We start from the raw sequence: 21,735 nt of genomic DNA on the forward strand, positions 1-21,735 counted from the left end.
TCCTTCAGTTAGAAACAAGATGGCGGCGCCCGGGACACACGTAGGGCATTACGTACAGAGAAATGGACGTTTTCTGTTAAATAACTTGCAAAAACTGTGTGGTCACAGGTAAGAATAGTTACGAGGCAACGTTTCAAGTCTAAATATTATACTGTCGAACTTACAGTTATTTAATTTCTGGGTGTTCATGAAATTAAGAGCTGCAGTTAGCATCATCTTAGAGGAGGTCACATCTTAATGAGGCTAAATATGCTTATGTGTCTCTTAGAAGCGATTGCAAAATGTTGTGTATTTATTATTAAGAGTGATAGGCATGTAAGTGGCTGGGTAAAAGTTGCACGGATACTGTCTGTCGACAACTGCTGTTTGTGGCCCACTTTCATTGCATCCATAGTGTGATGGGAGAAATGTAGTGACGTGAGGTGACACAGCTCAGACATGTTTTCTTTACTGTTTCAGGAGTTTTCACCGGACCTCTGCTCTCCAACAACAAGCTGCTGAAGCTAACGAAGGTAAATACTTGCCATGTTATGATATTAAAGAAAACTTACTCAAGTGAATATGATCAGAAAGAAACTTGTAAGTTTATGTTACAAACCCCTTTTTATAGTGTAGAGCTCATTTGTATCTAAGGGATAATTGTCAGTCTTGCATCCTATTTTATGAATAAATTCAGCATAAAAGTTACAATTGTGCAACTATGACTGAAAAAGGAGTACAGAAGACAAGGATGTAAAACAGGTAATAGGCTTTAATGAATTCAAGACCTGACATGAACAAAATAACAGTATTAATACTAATAAATATAACAAACAAAATAGATGATAAATTAATTGACTTTTGTTAGACTTTTTGCATTAGTGTTAGAAATTTTTCAACGCAGTGCATGAAGGACCATGATGGAGCTCTCTGTATTGACCCTTTGTGGTTTGAGCCTATTTTGGCTGTTACTGAATAATTTTGCAGTTATATACCACATATAAATGTCTACCTTCTCCATATTAGGTATTTTTTTATCAGCACAAATTCACCTGTGTGATCTGAAATTTACTTTTTCCACTTTAACCTTCTGTATTAACATGCACACGCACCTGATCATGCCAGCATGATCATAGCTGATCAGCATGACCCTGGAGGTTTGAAGTTGGGTTTTGACATCAAACTCAGTCCTGTTTGTCATTTGTGTTGCAGAATCTGCACAGAGCATTGTCATCCCCAGGAAGAAAACATGGTATGTGTGCCATAACAGAGCTGGTAGCTGAGTGGTGACATGGTTTGAAAAGCTGCCTCTAATCTAAAGTAAGTCAGTATGTATGGAAATGTTAAGGAACTTGCGTCACTCCTTTGTTCAACAGGAGCAAGGAGGCAGTCCTGGAGGCTCTGTCTTCCACAGTGGGCAGGGTGAGTGTTGTCATTCAGTATGGGTATGAATCTGTTTAACAGTATATGTATTTGTCAGTATCTAAACATGATCTCTTATCCCCTCTAGGACCCCACAGCATATCGGTACCAGTTCCAGGATGACCCTTTCCTCTCACCCAGGACATCCTCTGAGTTTGTATGCCAAAATCAAACTCACAGTTTAAAATGTGGTGTTGAAGTTTTGCTAATTTTTTTTCATCCTCTTTCTCTTTTTGTAGACACTGTTCTCTCTATCTCAAGAGTCTGGCCGATCTGCGGCGAAATTCTTTATTAACAACAATCCCAAGCTCTTCACCAAAGACTTTGCTGAACCGCACATACCAGTAAGACTGACACACACATACACACACACAGATGCTGTTTCTATTGTTTGAAATCAGAATAGATATTAAGAGTACCAGCTGTAGGTTTTAAAAGCTTTGAAAATGCTAAATAGTTTTTCAGATTGTGTTCCACAATGAAGGGCAGTATGTGGTAATGACTTTCTTTGTTGTGTATCTGTAGTGCCTGATGCCAGAGACTGTGTCACTGCTTCTGGAGGAGGTGAGTGAGGAGGCCCTGAAGGAAAGAATTCATCTGAGGAGAGTTACAGCTGCCGTGGATATGTACGATCAGCTTCTTCAAGCGGGTGAGAAAATGCACACACACAGTGACAAAAGTTCCCGCAATTTTTACTCCCAATAGAAGTACTCATACCTGTGTTTAAATAAAAGACTGATAATTAGGGCTGTGTATCAGCAAGAATCTGGCGATATGATACAAATCACAATACTAGGATCACGATTCAATATATCACGATATATCATGATATATCATGATACTGTTAAAAAGGTAATTTTATGTTTGTTTCTTCTTTTTTTTTTTTAAAATGATTATTTCCTGGAAGGATTGAATTACACCAGAAATATGTACAAATACTAAACACATTTTTATTTCAGAACAGGATCTAATGCTATATCACAAAATTTTTTTCTAATTCTCCTAGTTTCCAAAGGAACTACCATCTGCCTCTCAGACAGTAAAAAGTGTTTTTAGGATGCATAAAATAACCATTATTTAATAAGACAGTGTTAAATATTAATAAATAACATATAAACAATAAAGAAAACCTAAAAACAAAATGAACCTCCGCCATATCTGCATTTGAATAAATACTTTAACTCTTTAAGTGCCAGACAGTTAAGGGGCTAATAAGCCTTAAAAGTGCCACAGAATTTGGCCGTTTTTCAGTATTTCGCGTCTTTTTTATAATATTTGAAGAATCCTGCAGGAAACCGCTCGGTAACATCCGACCGATTGCTAATTAGATTCAAAACGCACCGGACGCAGCCGATTCATTATTGATCGTAATTTGCATAATTAATAATAATAATAATAATAATAATAATAATCTTTATTTATATAGCACTTTTCATACATTAAAAACTGTAGCACAAAGTGCTTTACATATCAGTTTAAAAATCAGTACCCGCCCCCCACCCACTCACCCGCACACACACACACACACACACACACACACACACACACACACACACATATACATGCAAACCCACAAGCTCACACATACTTAAGAAGACTGACTGAGCACGGGTAGACCAGAACAAAAATGTGCAAGTAAAAGTAAAACATCAATTTAGGAGGCGCTGTCTCAGGGAGCCATCCGCACCAGGAGGCAGCCGCCGACCCCGGCGACCAAGCACCAGCAACACAGCCCCGCATCCCAACTAGTGGGAGAGGGCCAACTGGGACCCCCACCCACCAGAAAGGAGCGGACCCCAGTGAGAGAAGGCGCCACAGCCCCCGGAGTCCACAGCCGCCCCCCGGCATGGAGGGCTCCCTCTGATGAAACACCGGAGAATAAGAAACATTAAAAAGATATAAAAATATTATTCGGTCGCGTGACCTCAAATTCCCGTCTGCTTGGTCTCAAAAGGGGGACACAGAAAGAACGTCATCGAAATGTGAGAAAGAAATGGGGGTGGATGGTTTGTTTGTACACAAATGTGGCGTGTTCTCCAAAGCCGATCTGATCGGCCCGTGGCACTTTACAGGTTGTTTTCGTAAAGCCGATTTAATCGGCCCATGGCACTGAAAGTGTTAAAATATCGATACAGTACTTTTTAATATCGATACAGTATTGTGAAATGAAATATCGCGATATATTGCAGAACCGATATTTTCTAACACCCCTACTGATAATGTGTTAGTGTTCCATCACTTTACATTGAAACCAGTCTTGACTTTTAGAAGATGTGCATTCATGCAAAATAAAAATTATTGATTCTCTTCCTCAAGCCTATTAAACCTTAAATAACAAGTGTGTAAGCGGCAGGAAGTACAGATACTTGTCATAGAGTAAAAGTAAACTTGTCAGAAAATGAATGCCTGAGTAAAGCACAGGAACCTGAAAAATAAATCAACAAAAGTATTTGGGCATTGTCTCTAAAATATTGAAATCACACATGGAACCATGTCTTTTCACTTTCCTCAGGTACAGCCGTCTCCATGGAAACGACTCATGACCTGCTGGACCTGATTGCTCTCTACTGTGACAGAAACCCTGCTGAGGACGGGGGGCCACAGACAGAAAGTTCTGTGAGTGATGGGATTGAATGACAGCATCCACTTGACTTGCAGTATGTGTGTAGATGTGTTTGTAAACTGTACTCGTGTGTCATTAGGAGGAGTCAGGGGAGGAGGCGAAGAAAAAGAAAGGGAGGTTTCGTCAAGCGTCATACTTTCTAAATGCCACATGGAAGGAAAACAATAATGCAGAGAGGATCTTTAACCTGCTGTCAGAGAAAGACACACGGTGTTATGCTGCTCTGATCAGAGGCATGGTCAGGGTAAGAGCAGCTTTGATACTGATAATAATAATGAGAGAGCCTCAGAAGAACAGATCACTGACAGTCAGCTGAATTCTTGCATTCTCCTTTGTTTGTCCCCAGCATGGAGCATATGCAAGGGCCTTCAGCTTATACACAGACATGCTAAACAACAGAATCACTGGTGAGTTAAACCATAAACAAGGCAGTATTTTAAAAGCATAAGGAGTGGCTTTAAGGAATGACCCTGGAAAGCACACTTTGCTTAATGTAACATATGTTTATGGGTTTACACGGAACTATTGTTTTCGTCACATTTCATTTTCATGTTGCTGTAAAGGTTAACATTCAGGGACTGGAGTTCATTAGTTTTAAATTGGCCTCTTTGTGACCTGACCACTAGATAGCACCAAAGAAATAGTTTTCATCTTCAACAATAGTCCACAATTTCCTTTTTAAGCAGTTAACACTAAAAACTCCCAGATTATGCTGTGAATTCTTACTACAATTAAATATGATATATAGCTGTTTGGTTAAAAGTCTGTTCTAAATTCACTCACTTTGTAAGTAACAGTGAAATTCAATTTTTACTTTGTTACACTCTAATGACACATTAAAGAAAAAGAAACAAGGCACGCTATGTTGTAGATAGGGCTGCACAATTTTGGCAAAAAAAAAAAAAGCCGATTTTTTTCCTCTAAAAACTCGATTTTCGATTTTGATTTCGATTTTTGGGTAAAACTACAAAAGACAACAGAAGTCAGCATGTCGTTTTCGTGAGCAGCCCACAATGCAAGGCACTGCTCTGACCTTAAATCTGTGATGGTATCACGTGATGAACCCACAGAAGTTTATTTTTTCTCAATTAAATCTTTATTGAATTAAGTAGAGTATACAAACAATGTATACAACAAGAAAATAACATAAGTTTGCCAGGGGGAATACACTATAATACAATGTCCAAATCAGAGCAAATACTGATTGTTTTTACATCTTTTTTTATATCTGCCTTTTTGTTTTCAGATTTATTTAACACCTTTAAATAAAGTTCAACATCTTTCAAAAAATAAATAATATTTGGTTTTGTGTTCCAGAACTTACATTTGTGAATGAAAAATTTAGCAAGTAAGAGGACTTATTTATTTATTTATTTTTTTCTGGGTATCTGGGCCCACAGAAGTGATACCAGTGTAAGTCAGTGACAGGCATCAGTCATGCGTGCGTGGACCACGTTAATATGAGTGATCCACATGCGGTTCTATTTAAACTGGGGGATCTGTGCGTGGAATAGACTGACCCAGGACACGCTGGAGGGATTCTATCCTGGAGCTGGTGGATGTGTGTGGGCACAGGGCTGTCTGAGCTCCTCTGCTGAGGCTGATGACCCCGAGACCCGGACCCGGATCGGAAGAAGACAGTACGGTACGGATCCGGGACAACGGAAGATGAGTGATCCGCGTGCAGTTATATTTCAGTTGTGGGATCCGTGCGTGAAGCCACGGCTTACATTGCTATAAGTACTGTGGGCTCATGAACACATTTAAAGTCCGGTCATTACACGGACTTCTGTGACAGACCGCTGTCACTGATAGGAGGAGGAGCCTACGGGAGCCCGCAAGCGCGCGGCCTGCAGGCACGAGAGAGATGAAATCGATTTTACGATTTCCCTTTTTTAAAAATCGTCCTAATTAAAAAATCCGATTTCGATTTAAAATCGATTAATCGTGCAGCCCTAGTTGTAGATAGACTTTTTTTTTTTTTTTTTTATAAATCCAAGGAAAGAATGCAAATGAGTAGCTTTTTATTGTTTAAAGTGAGGTAGCAAAAAATGTTTCAGTGTTTGTGTTTGAGCCAATGATTGACTTCTCTCAAACTGTAATAAACTTTAAAAAAAAACAAAAAACAAAAAAACAAAGCAAAGATAAAAAGCAGAAGATTATTTTTTTACATTGTCCCTGGGGAAAAAAAAAACATAAAAGTGCATCACAACCACTTTTGGCATCAGTCACTGATCGTAGTAATCATAATAATACCACTTATAATTTATATGTAAAATGTTTCATCTTTGGGGCTTTTGTCATTTAAAAAAAAAACAGATTAAATTCAGAACATTTGGTTGTTATGGTGGTGAATGAAGTTGGTTAAGATTTAACTAAAAAAAAATGGAAAGTGGAAAATAGTTTAACATACATATACATTTATATATACATTTAAAGGTATCTGTTTGACCTTGACATTTTTGAAGGTTTTGAATGTGTGACTCAAGGGATAAAGAACAATGTAAAATCGTTTTTAAATTGTACAGTTAAAATAATTAAGTAAAATTAAATTAAAAGAAATTGGTAGTTACCGGTCAAATCTCAAAAAGCACTCCAGTCTCAGTAAATGTGTCCCATTTAAACCTACCTATTACCAAATTAAAACCTGTCGTCAAACCTTCAGATGACTTCAGTTTGTACTAATGTGACCTTCTGTCTGCAGGTGACATCCACATCTTCAACGCTCTGATCTCAGCGGCTTCAGAAGTCAGAGAGCAATATAATGAGAGATGGGACCTCATCACTGTAAGAGCTTTTCTGTTTCTCAGTTTCAGAACAGGAAACCGTAGAGCTTTCTAAGGTGCTTTTCAAAGACCTGTTTTTGTGATGCTGAGGAAAGCATCATCAGTGAAACAGCAACAGTTGATTTCAGATATGTTTCACACATTCACCCAAAAACTTTCCTTCAAACACTTGTAGAATATTTGTGAAATGTTGAGCAGTCCAGAACTTTGGAAAAATCTATAAAAAAAAAACCACCAAGTGAATTTGTCCTTTTTTTTTTTCCACTAGATTCCAAATTGGCCTGATGACCAAGAATAACTGTTGTCATTACATTATTTGAAAGCAAATTAAAGTTTGTAATTTGATTTCTTTACTGAAAACACATCAGTGTGGTAGAATGCAAACATTAATTAGAAAAAGTAATTTCAATGACCAAACCTCAAAAATTTAAAAATAGTAAAGCATTTAGAGCGTTTTTGATTTTTGATGCTCTTTTTTAGGAATTTAAGGATTTAGAATTCCTACAGATTTTACAGATGTTTTAATTTTTTCATGAAAAGTTGTGAAATATCTTTGGAGAATCATCTTTCAGATCCATTGACATGTGTAACATTTTATGTGGCTGACCCGTCAGAAGAAATAAATTCAACAGAGACCTGAAAATTCTGTTTACAGGATGACCCACCTACTGTGAATCACAATACACAAACAAACAGAGAGCATTATCAGCATTGGTGCTGTAGCTGTTGTTAAAGGAAAAATTTTTAATAAGATCTATGTATCAAACAAAAGTTTGTGAAATAAACTGGGAATAATTGTTGCTCAGTCAGAGTCAAATTGAATCTGTTGTTTCACCAGTCGACAGGCCAAGAGCTGTTGGGAAGGCACTGTGTCCGTTGTCTTCATTAGCAATTTCTTCAGACATCTTCTCTGAAACTACTGGTTGGATTCATATTTTTTTTAATGTGGCTTCCTTGGGATAATGTCTACAAAGCCTTTTCACAGTTTTGAGATATTTTCATTTCTGATGAATTTTTGAAATATTACAAATGTGCCTTCACTTATAATGGACCATATATTGATGGCTAATAGCGTGGAAATGGTTAGAGGTATCAATATAGTTACTATTGAGTCCTGATAGGAAGTCATATATTGACTTTGATTTGGGTCCATGACCTTTAGTGACCTTGAAGAGTCAAACTCAAGGTCACTGATGTCTATTCATTCATTCATTCATTCATTCATATACAGTTTTTTATGTAGCTTAATTGGGACAATGTCTGCAAAGTTTTTTCACAGTTTTGAAAAAGTTTGATTTTTGAATTTTTGGATGAATTTTTGAAATATTGAAAATGTGCCTTTACTTATAATGGGCCACATTTTGATGGCTTATAACATGGAAATGGTTAGATATATCAATATAATTGCTATTGAGCACTTATAGGAACCCTGTGTGTGTGTGTGTGTGTGTGTGTGTATATATATATATATATAGAGAGAGAGAGAGAGAGAGAGACACTTTCTTTTAATTTGTTGAGTTATCCTCAACTGAAAGTACCACCCTCTTCTTTATGGGAGATTGATCTCCTGCATCAACACCAGAAGACTCCAACATAGTGGCAGAATCTGACAACCTCACACATTCAACTTGTTATTGATTCTTGACAGAACATGATGGTGAGATACAGGGCCATTGGTCCTATTTTTCTTGTGTCCACAGGAGCTGTTGAAGCAGATGAATCAACAGAAAATTCAGCCCACCCTGCAGACCTTCAACAGCGTCCTCAAAGCGCTCAGACGCTGTGGCTTTTTGGCCAAAACTCAGGCTCTGCACACCCTGAGCGAGATGAAGGCATTGGGGATCGGTAAGTAGAAACATGACTCTTATTTCACAGTGTCCATTTGGTTCCTGTTTGTTGGTTCTTAATAATGAGTCTAAATGTGTCTTTCTTTTCTCATGTCTTGCCTTTAGCTCCCAGTTTGGCCTCCTTCAACCACATCCTGGTTGTGTTTTTCAGACCAGGTAAACTCAGCGCTGCCATGGGAGGTTACATCAAACTTAAACGCTGAGTCATATTGAAACCTAGTGTGTTTTCTTTCCAGGGTCTTCTGGCCCCGGCAATGTGGATATTTTACAGGAAATTATGTCAGAGATCAGTGGAATGAGCTTCACCTGCCAAGACCCTGATGATGGTGAGTTCTACTACAGATGTACTAGGATGTCTTCTTAGATATCTTAATACTTTGCCACTTGACTGTCAATTTGAACATTTTTCTTTTTTTTTTTTTGTCTTTAGTATATTTCTTCTGTACTGCAATGAAAATAGTAAGTATTAGTAAAACCTCAATAACCAGACACATTTATTCATGCGTTTTGGTGCATCCTGACTGGTTTTGTTTGTTGTAATAGTGTCTAGATAACAAAGACCTAGAGCTGGGATATAAAGTCCACGCTCTCGTAGAAGTGGGTGAAAACAGGAGGCTGGTGGGAGATCCCTACCAACAGAGTATTTACTAGTAAGTGAAGACCAGCTCTCCTGGATGTCCAGTCCTCCATCTGCAGGGCGGAGGTATTCTAACCAGACCTGTTCTCTCTCCTCTGCAGCGGTCGCTTCTTCAACCTGCTGTGTATGATGGAGCATGCCGATGTGGTGTTGAAGTGGTACAAACGGCTCATTCCCTCGGTTAGTTCATCGATCCATCTCTGATCTATTTTTCTCCTCCACTAGTAGTTTTTTATACGCTGCAGCTGGTACACACTATTACTGTTACACCAATAAAGCTTCAGTGTCACATTATAGATTTTGAGATGCTACATCACAGTATGAGGACATTACATTTTTCTTTTTTTTTTAACCTTATGATTAATTTTTCGTAACTTGAACTTGTTATTGTCATTAATGCTGTACCTGTCAAAAGACTGAAAACGCCCAGTCTTATCATTTCTAGGGGTGCGCAAATTGCAAAATTCTTGGTACTTGACGGTTTTTGTTACAGATTAGAAATGTAACGAGATGAAAATTTCATATCATGGTGATTGTGACCAAAATTATCATGGTTATCATTATTATTCCAGTATTGTTGAAATGTGCTCAAAATGTTCAAAAAGTACTTATGCACACTGAAATTATTTAACCAAGCATACCTTAAAAATCCAAAATACATCCAGACCTCCAACTTTGTCCTTTTATTGCGGGGAAAAATCTCCGGAGCACTGTCCGTGCAGTGCCTTCTGCCATGTTTTCAGTGGTCAAGCATTGCAAACTGCACATGTGCACCTGGAGTGCTGCTGCTTCTCTAGGAAATGAGCAGTATGACCGTGAGTTTGTCAAAGTGTGGTAATTAAACACGGTTTTAATGATAATTAGAATTTGAAACAGTAATACTCACTGTGGGGAATTTTACCACGGTTTATCATTATACCGGTAATCATTACATCCCTAATACAGGTATTTAAAATCAGTCAATTACGAAGTTACTGTGTGTTTATTTTGTTTTTGTTATTATTTACCCCCCAACAATAATATTTTATTATACATACTACAGTTACTATGTTGAAGTCTTTCAGCCTTTCATCACATTATCTTTGTATGATGTGATGATGAATAATATCTGCCATGCCAACAGTAGAACAGACATCTAATATGTGGATACATTTGTCAGGATGATATATCGCTGCATCTGTAAAAAGGAATCTCCCAGTTCTCAACAAACTTAACATTCTAAAATTATGTGATGAAATGAATGCAGCTTTCAGTCCAGTAACTCATAATCCCTTAATCATCTGCAACCATTGCACTAAACCCACCATTAACATATGAATAACCTGCTGCTAAGAGAGTAGTATTGGTCATTAAAAATCCCTTTGCATCGAATGCCTTACATCTGTATACTGGTCTAAATCCAAATGTAATTGGTCTTTGACACAAAGCCTGGTTTTAGTGACGAAGTAATGTGTTTCCAACAACAACAACAAATGACATTATAAAATGTTGACACTGAATTGTCCAGCTACATAGAAGTGTTAGACAGTAAAATCAGCCTATTGTTCCCACGTCACAGTGAAGTTTAGTTTACCTCTATGTTAGTTTGTTTGCATCTTTTGTGTCAAAAAAAAGTTATGTGACAGTACTTGATAACTAAGCAAGCAGACTCAGTTGACTAGTGTTGCCCACAATAATGATATGATTTTTTAACAAAATGTTGCAGCACTAATACAGGTAAAAGCTTGGGTTTTAGGAAATACTATGTAAATATAAGCACAAGTATTATCTACTGTATATATTTCTCATCTACAGAGTTCTACACTGTCTGATGTTTTTTGTTTGTTTTTTCTGTTTTGTAGTTGTACTACCCAAACACTCAGGGTCTGAAGGACCTGCTGCAGACTCTTGATACAGAGAGTCGTTTGGACCTCATACCCACCATATGGAAAGGTGAGCATGGACTCCCTGCTAGTGTCTAGTGTATCTGTGCTATTTGCATTTTTTTGTTCGGTACTTGAATTTCTTGTGAAGTATGAAATTTCCCGGCCAGAACAAACTTTGTTCTTGTTCTGGCCACCTTGAGAAGATTAACAAATTTGTCTGTTCTCGTGGAGTATGTATCAGGCTTAAGTATAAGGGATGCACAATTTAGTGAAAAAAAAAGTTAAAATTTTTCTGGGCAATGATTTTTGATTTGAGTCAACTTAATTTTCAAAGGAAACAAAGTGTTTACTCGTTGAGTAAAGACAAATCACACAAACTTAAACTAGCATTAAAAATACAAAAACTACAAAAAAAAAACAATAACCAAAAAACAATAGCAATAAAGGGCTTCTTTTACACAGTTCCTGCTTTTGTCAAGTGTCACTTATATCTGACATATAACCAGACAACAGAGATTGTCCTTTCTGCAGTTCGATCACCTTTAATCTTCCTAAATCTGGACCTTCTAATGGGGTTATACATTGTTTTGACACTCTTGATAGCAGAAGGGGGTCATAATCCAGAAAGCACTCAGCACAAGGTCCGCTGATGAATTAATATTACAACTCCACAAACTGTATCAGTTAGTGGATGAAGTCAGAAGCTTATTATTTATGCACATCTGTATTATTGTCTTATCAGGTTTTCATCTTAAGTGTTCAAACCATCATTGTCTTATAACCTTTAAGTGCTGCATCAGCCGACAGTTTACATTATAATCCAACTCCCCTATGGAGCAGAAACACTGCAACTAACTCTATTCTGTTCATTTAGAGCTGTGTGCAGTGGCGAAAACTATGCCCCTTCTGTTTTGTTAAATATTTGTTACTGTCTTTGACTGTAGTTTCTTAGTGATTCCCATCCTCCAGTCGACCTTGGCATTAATTTTCCTCACTGGGGTAGACCAGCAGAGTGACTCTATACTTCCTGTAGTTGTCACATTCACAGCCACAGTCTAGCGTGTGTGAATGAATTCATTTCATATCTCTGTAGTGCTGGAAACTTGAATATTTTTCATAACTTCAGTATCTTTTTTCTAAACATGGAGGCTTTAGTATAATCCCACCTGGTGATGTTGCGCATAGTGATTGCAATTCAAGTCATTGTGCAGGCCAAAAAAGTATCCCATCTCTGGTTTTTATTTTTGTTTTTTAAATGTGTTATATTCTTTTTCAGATATTCGCTCACTGGGTCATGAAAATAAGTCAGGCCTGGTGGAGGAGGTGCTGTCCCTTATGGCTAGAGATAAACACAGCCCTGAGGTCAGTGATGTACTGTGGTTTCACTTCTTTGGAGATGCAAGATGAATACAGAATCTTGATCATGTTTGTGACTGTATGGGCTCAGGTTCAGGAGTTGTTCGCTCAGTGCGCTCTGGACATAAAGACTGTGTACACTGGAGAAGGAGGGTGGTCCCGTCTGGAGTGGACCCCTGCTGCCCTCTCATACATCGCCTCTCTGCTACTGAGAACCGACAAGACCCAGCAGGCTTGGTGAGTTGAGGAGGCACTTATAGAAAGAGCGGTTTTACTACGGTCTGACCGACTCACTATCAAATACGTAACCTGTGTAACCAAACAATATCTGACCTCCTGTTTGTCTCGGCAGGGAGATACTGCAGCTCTTCAAGACAAACAACAGAGTTCCTTCGTAAGTCTGCACCCAAACTACAACCAAAATGAAACTATGCTCTTCTTAACATAAGAAATTACAAAACACTTCTAAATGATACTTTCACACAGTTGATGTTTTACCTACAACTTACCATTAATAGAGATGTTCTCATGACATTCTCTAACTGGTAATTTTGTGTAATAATAAAGGTGGAGCGCTGTTTGTGTTTGTTTTGTCAGGAAAACACGCCACGGATGTCGATGTACATATTAACACATCTTGTCAGGTTATTAGTTAATATACTTAAATACTGAATCAGTCATTTTGACCTGGACAATTATTTAGAAATGATGAAACCAAGTCATTCTAGATGTGAATGTTCCAACAAGGAGACTAAACATGTGGAATAAAATTAAATGTGATGCATGAGAATTAAAACACAAAGACAACATTATTTAAATGCATGACCTCCAAAAGTAGTAGTAAAAGAAAAAATTATCATTGAGAAATAGCGTTAAAAACTGGAATTGGATCTAAAGTATAAATACTGGTGTACTGCGCTGCTGCATCAAGAAATAAAAAGAAAAATATAAGTTGGAGGAATTTTTATCGAAACAGGATAAGAAAATCTAGGCGTATTTTCATAAACAGACAAAAATAAGACTTTACATAGGAGTAACTGACTCAAACTGTGTCGGAGTTTATAAAAATATTTTAGCTGTGCTGGTTTTAGCAAATTGTAAATTGTCACATGTCCTGTAAAGATTTGATTTATGGATTATCAGACAGAGACAAATAAAAATACAACATAGTAATACATATATAAATATATAATTACAGAATACAAGTGAAAACTCTTATTTACAACATGGCCCCAAGACTTGTAAAAATAAAGAAACAGAGATTCAACATTAAAACTAAACGTATTCCTGGTGACTGACCCACATCACCACCAGTTAAGAAATAAAACTAATTTTCACATTAAAAGATGGACAGCTAAAATTACAGTGTCATTGAAAACTTAATTTATATACCTCATATACTATATTCCTGTTTGTTCCATTAAAAAGCCCTAACATGACATCTAAAAGGCCCTCACATGTTTTGGATTACTGTGGCATTATCTCTAGACTTTTACCACCAAGATTCAGACCCAATTTGACATTATTGTGAATCTTCAATCTGAAAAAGTTCAGTTTTGCAGAGGATTTTTCATCTGTAGTAAGTAAATACATTTGAACTTTATGTAGTAAGTAAATACATTTGAACTTTATGAAGTTTTGTTCAATTTTTTTCAAGATACTTTTTATACTGTTTTTATTTGTGGCCCGAGACAAATGGAATAACGTGCATGAAAAGACAATAAAAATAGTTCTTCATTTCATTTATTTTGTTCATGGTTGTGCATTTAATCAGCAGACATTCAATAATCGTCAGGTGAACAAACATTTACACATCCATGCTCAAAAAGGAGCAGGATGAAGAAAATCTTATATTTCCTGCCCCCTTCGAAATAATAATAGCCTTGATGATTAGCTATACTCAACTAGCAATAAAGTCAGACAAACCAAATAAAATACATCCAAAGATAATACAAAATGAATACAAAACCAGGTGCAAAACTACATATCTAGGAAGTACAAGTAGTTAAAATTAAAATGCAAAAATAAGTATTTTTTGGAAGATCTGACACTAGCAAACCCTCTTTATAAACCAAATCAACTTAATATTGAAAGTTAAATGTAAAACAAAATGAAATCTAATGAAATTGCAGAAGTGTTTCACATTTGTGACTGTGTCTGTCTTTGTCCAGAGCGGAGCTGTTGGAGGACTTCCTGTTAGCATGTCACAGCAGTGGATCTTCGCAGAGGGCTGTGGAGCTGGTTCAGATGTCGGCGGCCTTCTGTCTGTCAACCACACCCAAGCTGGCTGAGAAAGTGTTGGCCCAGTTTGAGCTCAATGAGGAGCAGAGGTGAGGTGTAGAGTATGTCTTCATCTTCAGTCAATCAGTCAACTTTATCACAGACTCAAGGTCCAAGTGAAAACAAGACACTGAAGATGATTAAATATGAGCATGAAAGATATCACAATACTGAATACATCATTTAAAAATACATTTTGCAAAAAAAGAAAAAAAAAAACTCATGCAAAAGATGCTAAGTCAAATGCCAAGGTCACTTCCTTGACAATGGTAGAAGCCATCAATAAGGAAAGATGGAAAGAGAATTCATAAAGACTGTAGAGGACCAAACATAAGGATCAGGACAAAGGTGGTAAAATTAGGAAAAATGATAATTTAATAAAGTTAGAAAAATGTTAACACAAGCTCAAAAAATGGCAATTAACAAAATGAACAAAGATGGGCCCAACTGAGGTCAACTAAACCAAACTGTTACAGAACAAAAACTGACTGAACCAGACACAGAACCAAGGTGGGCTTAAATAGAAAGGGACTAACCCAAACCAAACACAAGGGGGAGTCATTACACTATGAAATTAAACAAACCCATTAACTCAGTCAAAATAACAAAAAAAAAAACAAAGAACCATAACTAGACACAAAATACTGTGTGAACCCATTGTGATTTAAACCAAGAATTTAAACAACTAAATTAACACAAAGAAACATACAGTGTTTCCCCCCGTCAGTCTTGTGATGTTAGTTCCCTCCCCCGTCTTTTTTCTGGTCTTTTGTCTGCAACTGAAGAACCATGTGAGTAAATAATTCAAACTTAACTAATATGTGTGCACCCACATTAGAATGTTTAAATAAAATACTTAAACTGCGATGTAACCATTAACTGTAACTTAACAAAAACTCATGAAACAAAAACTACTAACAAAAGATGGTAGTGGGTAAGGGATCCACCACAAGGACTTAGGAAGAGATGCAGCTGTACTGAGCGAATCCAGCTGCTTTTACACTCAGTGGATGTTCCATAGGTCAGCTGTGGTGAAACTAAAATGGATTACAAAGAACTCATCTTGGATAATTTCCAGTGCGCTCTTACTGCATTGTTTGATGCAGGATATACACAAGGACAATGCAGTAAAAATCTGACTTAATTACCAAGGTTGTGGCAGAAATAGACCTAAATAAAGGCTGAAGCTGCACTAGTACACAGTCACACACACACTGGCCTGTCCATATGTATGTAACAATATGGATTCTGAATCAGATCTGTTAAGTATGTCTATAGGTCCACTAGACTTCCTGTGGTTATCCTTAAGTTTGGTGAGTTAGAAACATCATCTATCTACATTAATAATAACATATCAACCCATAAATACACTTCCTTCAGCCTGCTGCTTTAACCGCACATTTTACAACAAGTGTTTAAAGTAAAATACATATCATCATATTGGTCTGACAGTTGTGGCATAAGATGTTTGTTTTCTTGAACACTCGGATCGGCCAACTTGGTGGAACGGCATTCTCTCCTTTCCTTTGCTAAAGGATGTTGCCGTGTATCCTCTGCTGAAGGAGACAATAAAGGAAGCACGCAAGCAAGTTCCTTTCATTTGCATTTAACGAATGCGGGCAGCTCTTATCATGGCTGACACTCAGACACTTCCATGTCATTTCACTCACCTAGGAACCTTCCTAAGCAAAATAATTATTCAGACGCACCCCTTATGTTTATCAAGGAAAAGATAATTCCATTTCTAGAATCATTAATCCAGCCAATACATTTATACATTAGATTTATTAAAACCACTTCATGTTTCACTCACGTTATACTATTTAAAGGCTCAATATTCAAAGTGTTGTATTGTCATGTGTACAGTAAAGAAACGGGTTTCTCTGTACAATGAAAATCTTACTTTGTCGTCCACACTGAATGCCACAAGAATTTAAGATAACTATAAAAGTGTAAGTATAAAAAAAATTGGAATATATTCATTTACAGGGTGGGGAAGCAAAATTTACAATATTTTGAGGCAGGGATTGAAAGACAGTGTATGACCAATTAGTTTATTGAAAGTCATGAGAATTTATTTGCCACAAGAAAATTTAAATAATAGAAAATGTTTTTATTCTATGTGTCCTCCTTCTTTCTCAATAACTGCCTTCACACGATTCCTGAAACTTGCGCAAGTGTTCCTCAAATATTCGGGTGACAACTTCTCCCATTCTTCTTTAATAGTATCTTCCAGACTTTCTGGTAATAGTTTTGCTCATAGTCATTCTCTTCTTTCCATTATAAACAGTCTTTATGGACACTCCAACTATTTTTGAAATCTCCTTTGTTGTGACGAGTGCATTCAGCAAATCACACACTCTTTGACGTTTACTTTCCTGATTACTCATATGGGCAAAAGTTTCTGAAAAGGTATGGATAATAGTGTTAGGTATGATTATGACATCAATATATGTTTGGTTTCAAAACAATTGACGTAGTGCCTGCTGAGAAAAAACAACTAAATGTTCATTGTAAATTTTGCTTCCCCACCCTGTAAGTAGGAGTTACACAACCAAAACAAAGTGGCTTTTAAAAAATGGCATGCAAGAGAAAAAGAACATAAAAATATAACCTACTATTACTAAGAGAAAAATATGTATTACATAAATGTGCAACATCTGGATAATTGTGCAAACTGCCAGAGGTAATAGCATACAACATGTGCAAAACTGTTGAGACAGTTGTTAAAAGTGCAAGACTGTCAGACACACACACACACATATATATATACTTATATACACACTCTCACTATAATACTGTCTATATTTATGTGCTAATTCAGTAAGTTCTTCAGTCTCTAATTGAACTTTACTGGAATTTGAGCTCAACTGTGGAGTTTAGAGTGGTCTACTGATATTGTGTAAGAGACTTGTACGTACAACATGCAGCACTGCCTATAAATATCATCTGTCATAACACCCAAGCAAGGTTATTATCGTTAACGAAAATGAACAAAATGACGAAAACTAGAATTGAAAAAACATTTTCATTAACTGAAATAAATAAAAACTATAATTAAAAGAAAAAATGATAACTAACTGAAACTGTATTGTGTGCTTACAAAACTAACTAAAAATGTATAAAAATTATGGATGAAATTCCCTTAGTTTTCGTCTTTGTCAATGTCAGATTGATATGAAATCGATTTATTTTGCTCGAGCAGTTTTAGCTGGTAGCACCATACAGCACTTCACAGTCTGTCACTTCTTGTCACTTGTCATTTAGAGTTGTCTTCTCGTCCAAACTCTACCTGGAAACATGGAAACTAAAGTTGGGAGAAAGTAGCAGAGTACTGTGTGGGATTTCTTTGAATATGACGTTGAAGAAGATAAAAGATATGAAAAAACTAAAACTAAGCATTTGGAAAAAACAAAAACTAATAAAAACTACCAAACCTGCTCTAAAAACAAATTAAAACTAACTGAATTAGAGAAAAAAAAGTCCAAACTAAATAAAACTAAACTATGATGAAAAATCCAAAACTATTATAACCTTACATCCAAGATATGTGACTTCATTACAGACAGAAAAAAATATTATCCAGCAACTTCAAATCAGTACATTTTATATATTCAGCCTCTTTGGCTCTACAGATCATTACTACACTCTTAACAGCATTGGATTTAATGTCAAACTCCACACTAGGGCAAGAAGAACGTATAAGGAGCAACTGGAGACCAGCACTGCACCAAATAAATCTTTTTATTGACTGGGAAATCTGACTGAATGAAGGCTTTAACAGTCTACAAATGATAAATAAATATTCTCCCTGTATTATTTCAGTCAGATGGTTTGTTGTAAGACTCCTAATGCAATAAATCTGCTCTCCTGCTCTTGAAACATCCATGTATTCAGTTGAGAAACCCTGCTGTGAACTGCACACCAATGGAATACCACTGTTAACCCCACGAATGCAATAAACCACAAATGTAAAAAAAAAAAAGTGCAGCTTTTAACATAATAATCCCACAAATGTAATAACTTTCCCACAAACATAACACGACAGTTGCCTACCACAAACGTAATACCTCATTTCCCACAAAGTAATAATGATTACTTTTGTAGGGATATCTTTCCACAAATCTAAAAAAAATTAATGCATCACATACATTTAAGTAATGCATGCATAAATATTCATTCCTCTTTCTTTTTCTTCCCATTTTTTCTTGTCCTTTGGATACTTGCCTTTTCAGAAGGATCAAATGTAACACCACATGGCACTAATTCCAGATAAATAGGTGTTTAATTACAAATACAAGTGGAGGAACGAAACAGAATGGGCAAAAATGTTGTAAAGGTTTTATTATAAAAGCTTCAATATGAACTGGATTTTATTTATTCTCATTAAGAATAATAGAAGCCTGTGTTTGAACCATGTAAATAAAATATCTAAATATGATTATGATGACAGTGGAAAGGATGGGAATACACTGTGGGAAAATGAGGTATTATGTTTGTGGTAGGCGACTGTTATTACATTTATGGGATTATTACTTATTAAAAGCTGCAAATTTTTATTACATTTGTGGTTTATTTCGTTTGTGGTAACACCTCTGTGAAGCATTTGATGCTAAACAGTCAGTGTCCTCCTGTGGGTTGTTTGTGTCTGTTCCACTTTTTTTGTCTATTATATGGTATTGCGTGTATTTGTGTTTTTTGTTTTTTTTGTTTTTCTGAATCCCCATTTTCAACCTGTGTCATGTTTCTTTTTCTTTCAGGACATTATTATCGGAACTGGAGTCTACAGGAGAGCCCTCTGACTGAGGTCAACGCCTCGGTCTGAAGCCACTGACTGTTAGAGCTGTACTGTTTCTGTATGTGTGGAATAAAATGTATACGACACGTCTAAACCTCACTTCTCCAGCTGTTTTAAGGAAAATGCAGTAGAGGGCACTATTTCATCATATTCAGATTTTTGTCCCAGCTTTTTGTAAATGTTTACACCTTCAAGTGGGAGCTGAAGTTTTGCCTTCAGTAGCGTATGCATCAACAGAAAGGCAACACAAAATAAAACATATACCTATAATATTGATAATGTTGGCTAATTTTGATATTGTATGGAAATAATATGATATTGTTTCATTTTAATGCAATTTAAGCATTATTTTTACATTTTATTTAGGCTTCATTGAAGTATCCATGAATTTACATGAAGTTTGATGCTTTAAGACTCTCAGATTTAAGCCCCATGGCTCAGGATAGTTTTCTATTACACTTTTTATTCATTTGATTATTGGTTTTAGTTACTGAAACTAGTCAGTTTTTTCTTTAATATTAAAGGTCTACTGTGTAATATTTAGAATGATCTTGCAGAAATGGAGTATCACATTAATGATATTTTCATTAGTGTGCAATCGTGAAAACACGAACAATTCACTTACATTGAGCCAGTGTCATATATAAAGGAGTAGGTCATGGACAAGCTGCATGATCAATTCTACATGAGCTCAGAACAGATTCCTTTGTCTTCTTTTTTTCGTACAGTTCATGACATCCAGCTTTAAGGTGCATAATGGTCATCTCCAGTGTTTTGAGCATTAACTGATGTTAGTATTTCCTGGACCAAAAAGTCCTGCATGTACAAAACAGTGACCAAACAATGGCCCTTAATGTTTTTGTCGACCACTGTGTAGGTACAACCTGTGAGATACTGTCATTTATTAGAAATGAGTCAGAATGGCTGCTCAGCTATAAAGCAAACCCTCGAATGAAAATTTGCCTATTGTGAATTTTATTAAGTATTTTAAGTATTTTTATTTTACATTTTAAAATTAATCACAGTCGACTCAGATGTTTGCATTTGTACGTCAATCTTCATTTGAGTTCTGTAAGAACTCCTTATAATCACATAATTATTTTATTAATGTACAGTCTTACAGCTGTGAAGCATGTTTATACAAGTCTCAGTGCATAGTTGTCACTAAGGTGGTAACGTTTTTTTGTTTTGTTTTTTTATAACTTGCACAATACTTCTGCTGCTTTTACACTGACAGAGCAACCTCAACTCAGCGTAGAACTTCTGGTGTTTCTATTGTATGACCGTCGGGGCAACCAGCTACCATTTGTTGTATATCTTTTCACAGAAGTTCCAAGTGAGTTAAAGTGATGTTAAATGTGAGATAAAGTCATGTAGATCACCTATTAATTGATCCAGAATTGTCATTGCATCAGTATGTTGAAGCATCTTCTTTTTGAGACATAGGACAACAAAAAAAGCTAGTAGGAAATACCTCAAAACATCAGAATAAATGTGTCAGTTTGATAAATCAACCACATATTAAGTCTAATCAACTATTCTCACTGGAAAATCTTCATATCTTAGCTTTCTTTTCTCTCTTGGATCTTTATTGCTAGATATCAATGAATTCACAAATTTGAGTCTTTAGATCACCACATAACTGGGAAAGAACATTTTAAGTCTGATTCTAAAGAATAAGAACTCAAAGGCTGTTGTGAAGACCACAGATAGTGACGAGTGTGTGCTGCAGAATTCACAACAATATATGTGACTGGAAGCAAAGGATCCAAATTTATCCCTATGATAAATGAGCCACTTCCTCAAATTGCTGATAAGCCACTTCCTCAAACTGCTCCATGTGTGGAGCAGGAGAGCAGGCTTGTGACTTCTTAGTGTCACTTTAGCATTTGTCTTCTTAGATTTCTAAAATTTCCAGAGGCAACAGACACATAGTGGTGGATCTGCAGATGAAGGCATGCACCACTGTGTGATATTTGGCAAACCCAGCTGATTTTATAGCCTGCATGCCTCAACAAAACAGGTGCCTGAGGGGTGGGTCTGTGGTGCTGCTTCATGCACAACAGAGGAATAATGTCCTATGTTTACATACAGAATAAACACAAAGCAGTGTTTTTTAGTGACAATTAATGCTAAAGATAT

At 36.4% G+C, this 21,735-nt stretch overlaps 1 protein-coding gene across 2 annotated transcripts; it reads left to right on the top strand.

The window, feature by feature from the left end:
• Nucleotides 1–13: 13 nt before the first annotated feature.
• On the top strand, nucleotides 14–19,869 carry ptcd3 (pentatricopeptide repeat domain 3). Of its 2 annotated transcripts, none has more exons than XM_030145990.1 (23): nucleotides 14–108; nucleotides 460–512; nucleotides 1,192–1,231; nucleotides 1,356–1,401; nucleotides 1,490–1,558; nucleotides 1,641–1,745; nucleotides 1,927–2,050; nucleotides 3,914–4,017; nucleotides 4,104–4,268; nucleotides 4,371–4,431; nucleotides 6,729–6,811; nucleotides 8,511–8,655; nucleotides 8,763–8,813; nucleotides 8,894–8,983; nucleotides 9,088–9,116; nucleotides 9,201–9,307; nucleotides 9,396–9,474; nucleotides 11,136–11,226; nucleotides 12,436–12,521; nucleotides 12,607–12,752; nucleotides 12,868–12,909; nucleotides 14,687–14,845; nucleotides 19,556–19,869. In XM_030145990.1, exons 1-23 carry the CDS (start codon nucleotides 20–22, stop codon nucleotides 19,599–19,601), a joined length of 2,010 nt encoding a protein of 669 aa, XP_030001850.1. In that variant the 5' UTR covers nucleotides 14–19; the 3' UTR covers nucleotides 19,602–19,869. The 2 variants fall into 2 exon arrangements, with proteins under 2 accessions (XP_030001850.1, XP_030001851.1); XM_030145991.1 differs by having other exon boundaries at nucleotides 4,107–4,268.
• Nucleotides 19,870–21,735: the final 1,866 nt, after the last annotated feature.

The sequence above is a fragment of the Sphaeramia orbicularis genome, chromosome 10 (genome assembly GCF_902148855.1).
Source record: "Sphaeramia orbicularis chromosome 10, fSphaOr1.1, whole genome shotgun sequence".
In the NCBI taxonomy this organism is placed as follows: domain Eukaryota; kingdom Metazoa; phylum Chordata; class Actinopteri; order Kurtiformes; family Apogonidae; genus Sphaeramia; species Sphaeramia orbicularis.

What these genes read in the sequence shown, in the direction of transcription:
- ptcd3 (XM_030145990.1), top strand. Translation starts at nt 20, where the DNA reads ATGGCGGCGCCCGGGACACACGTAGGGCATTACGTACAGAGAAATGGA. An exon ending in GATGAAGGCATTGGGGATCG is followed by an intron (nt 8,656 to 8,762) that starts GTAAGTAGAAAC and finishes TCTTGCCTTTAG; the next exon opens with CTCCCAGTTTGGCCTCCTTC. An exon ending in ACAAACAACAGAGTTCCTTC is followed by an intron (nt 12,910 to 14,686) that starts GTAAGTCTGCAC and finishes GTCTTTGTCCAG; the next exon opens with AGCGGAGCTGTTGGAGGACT.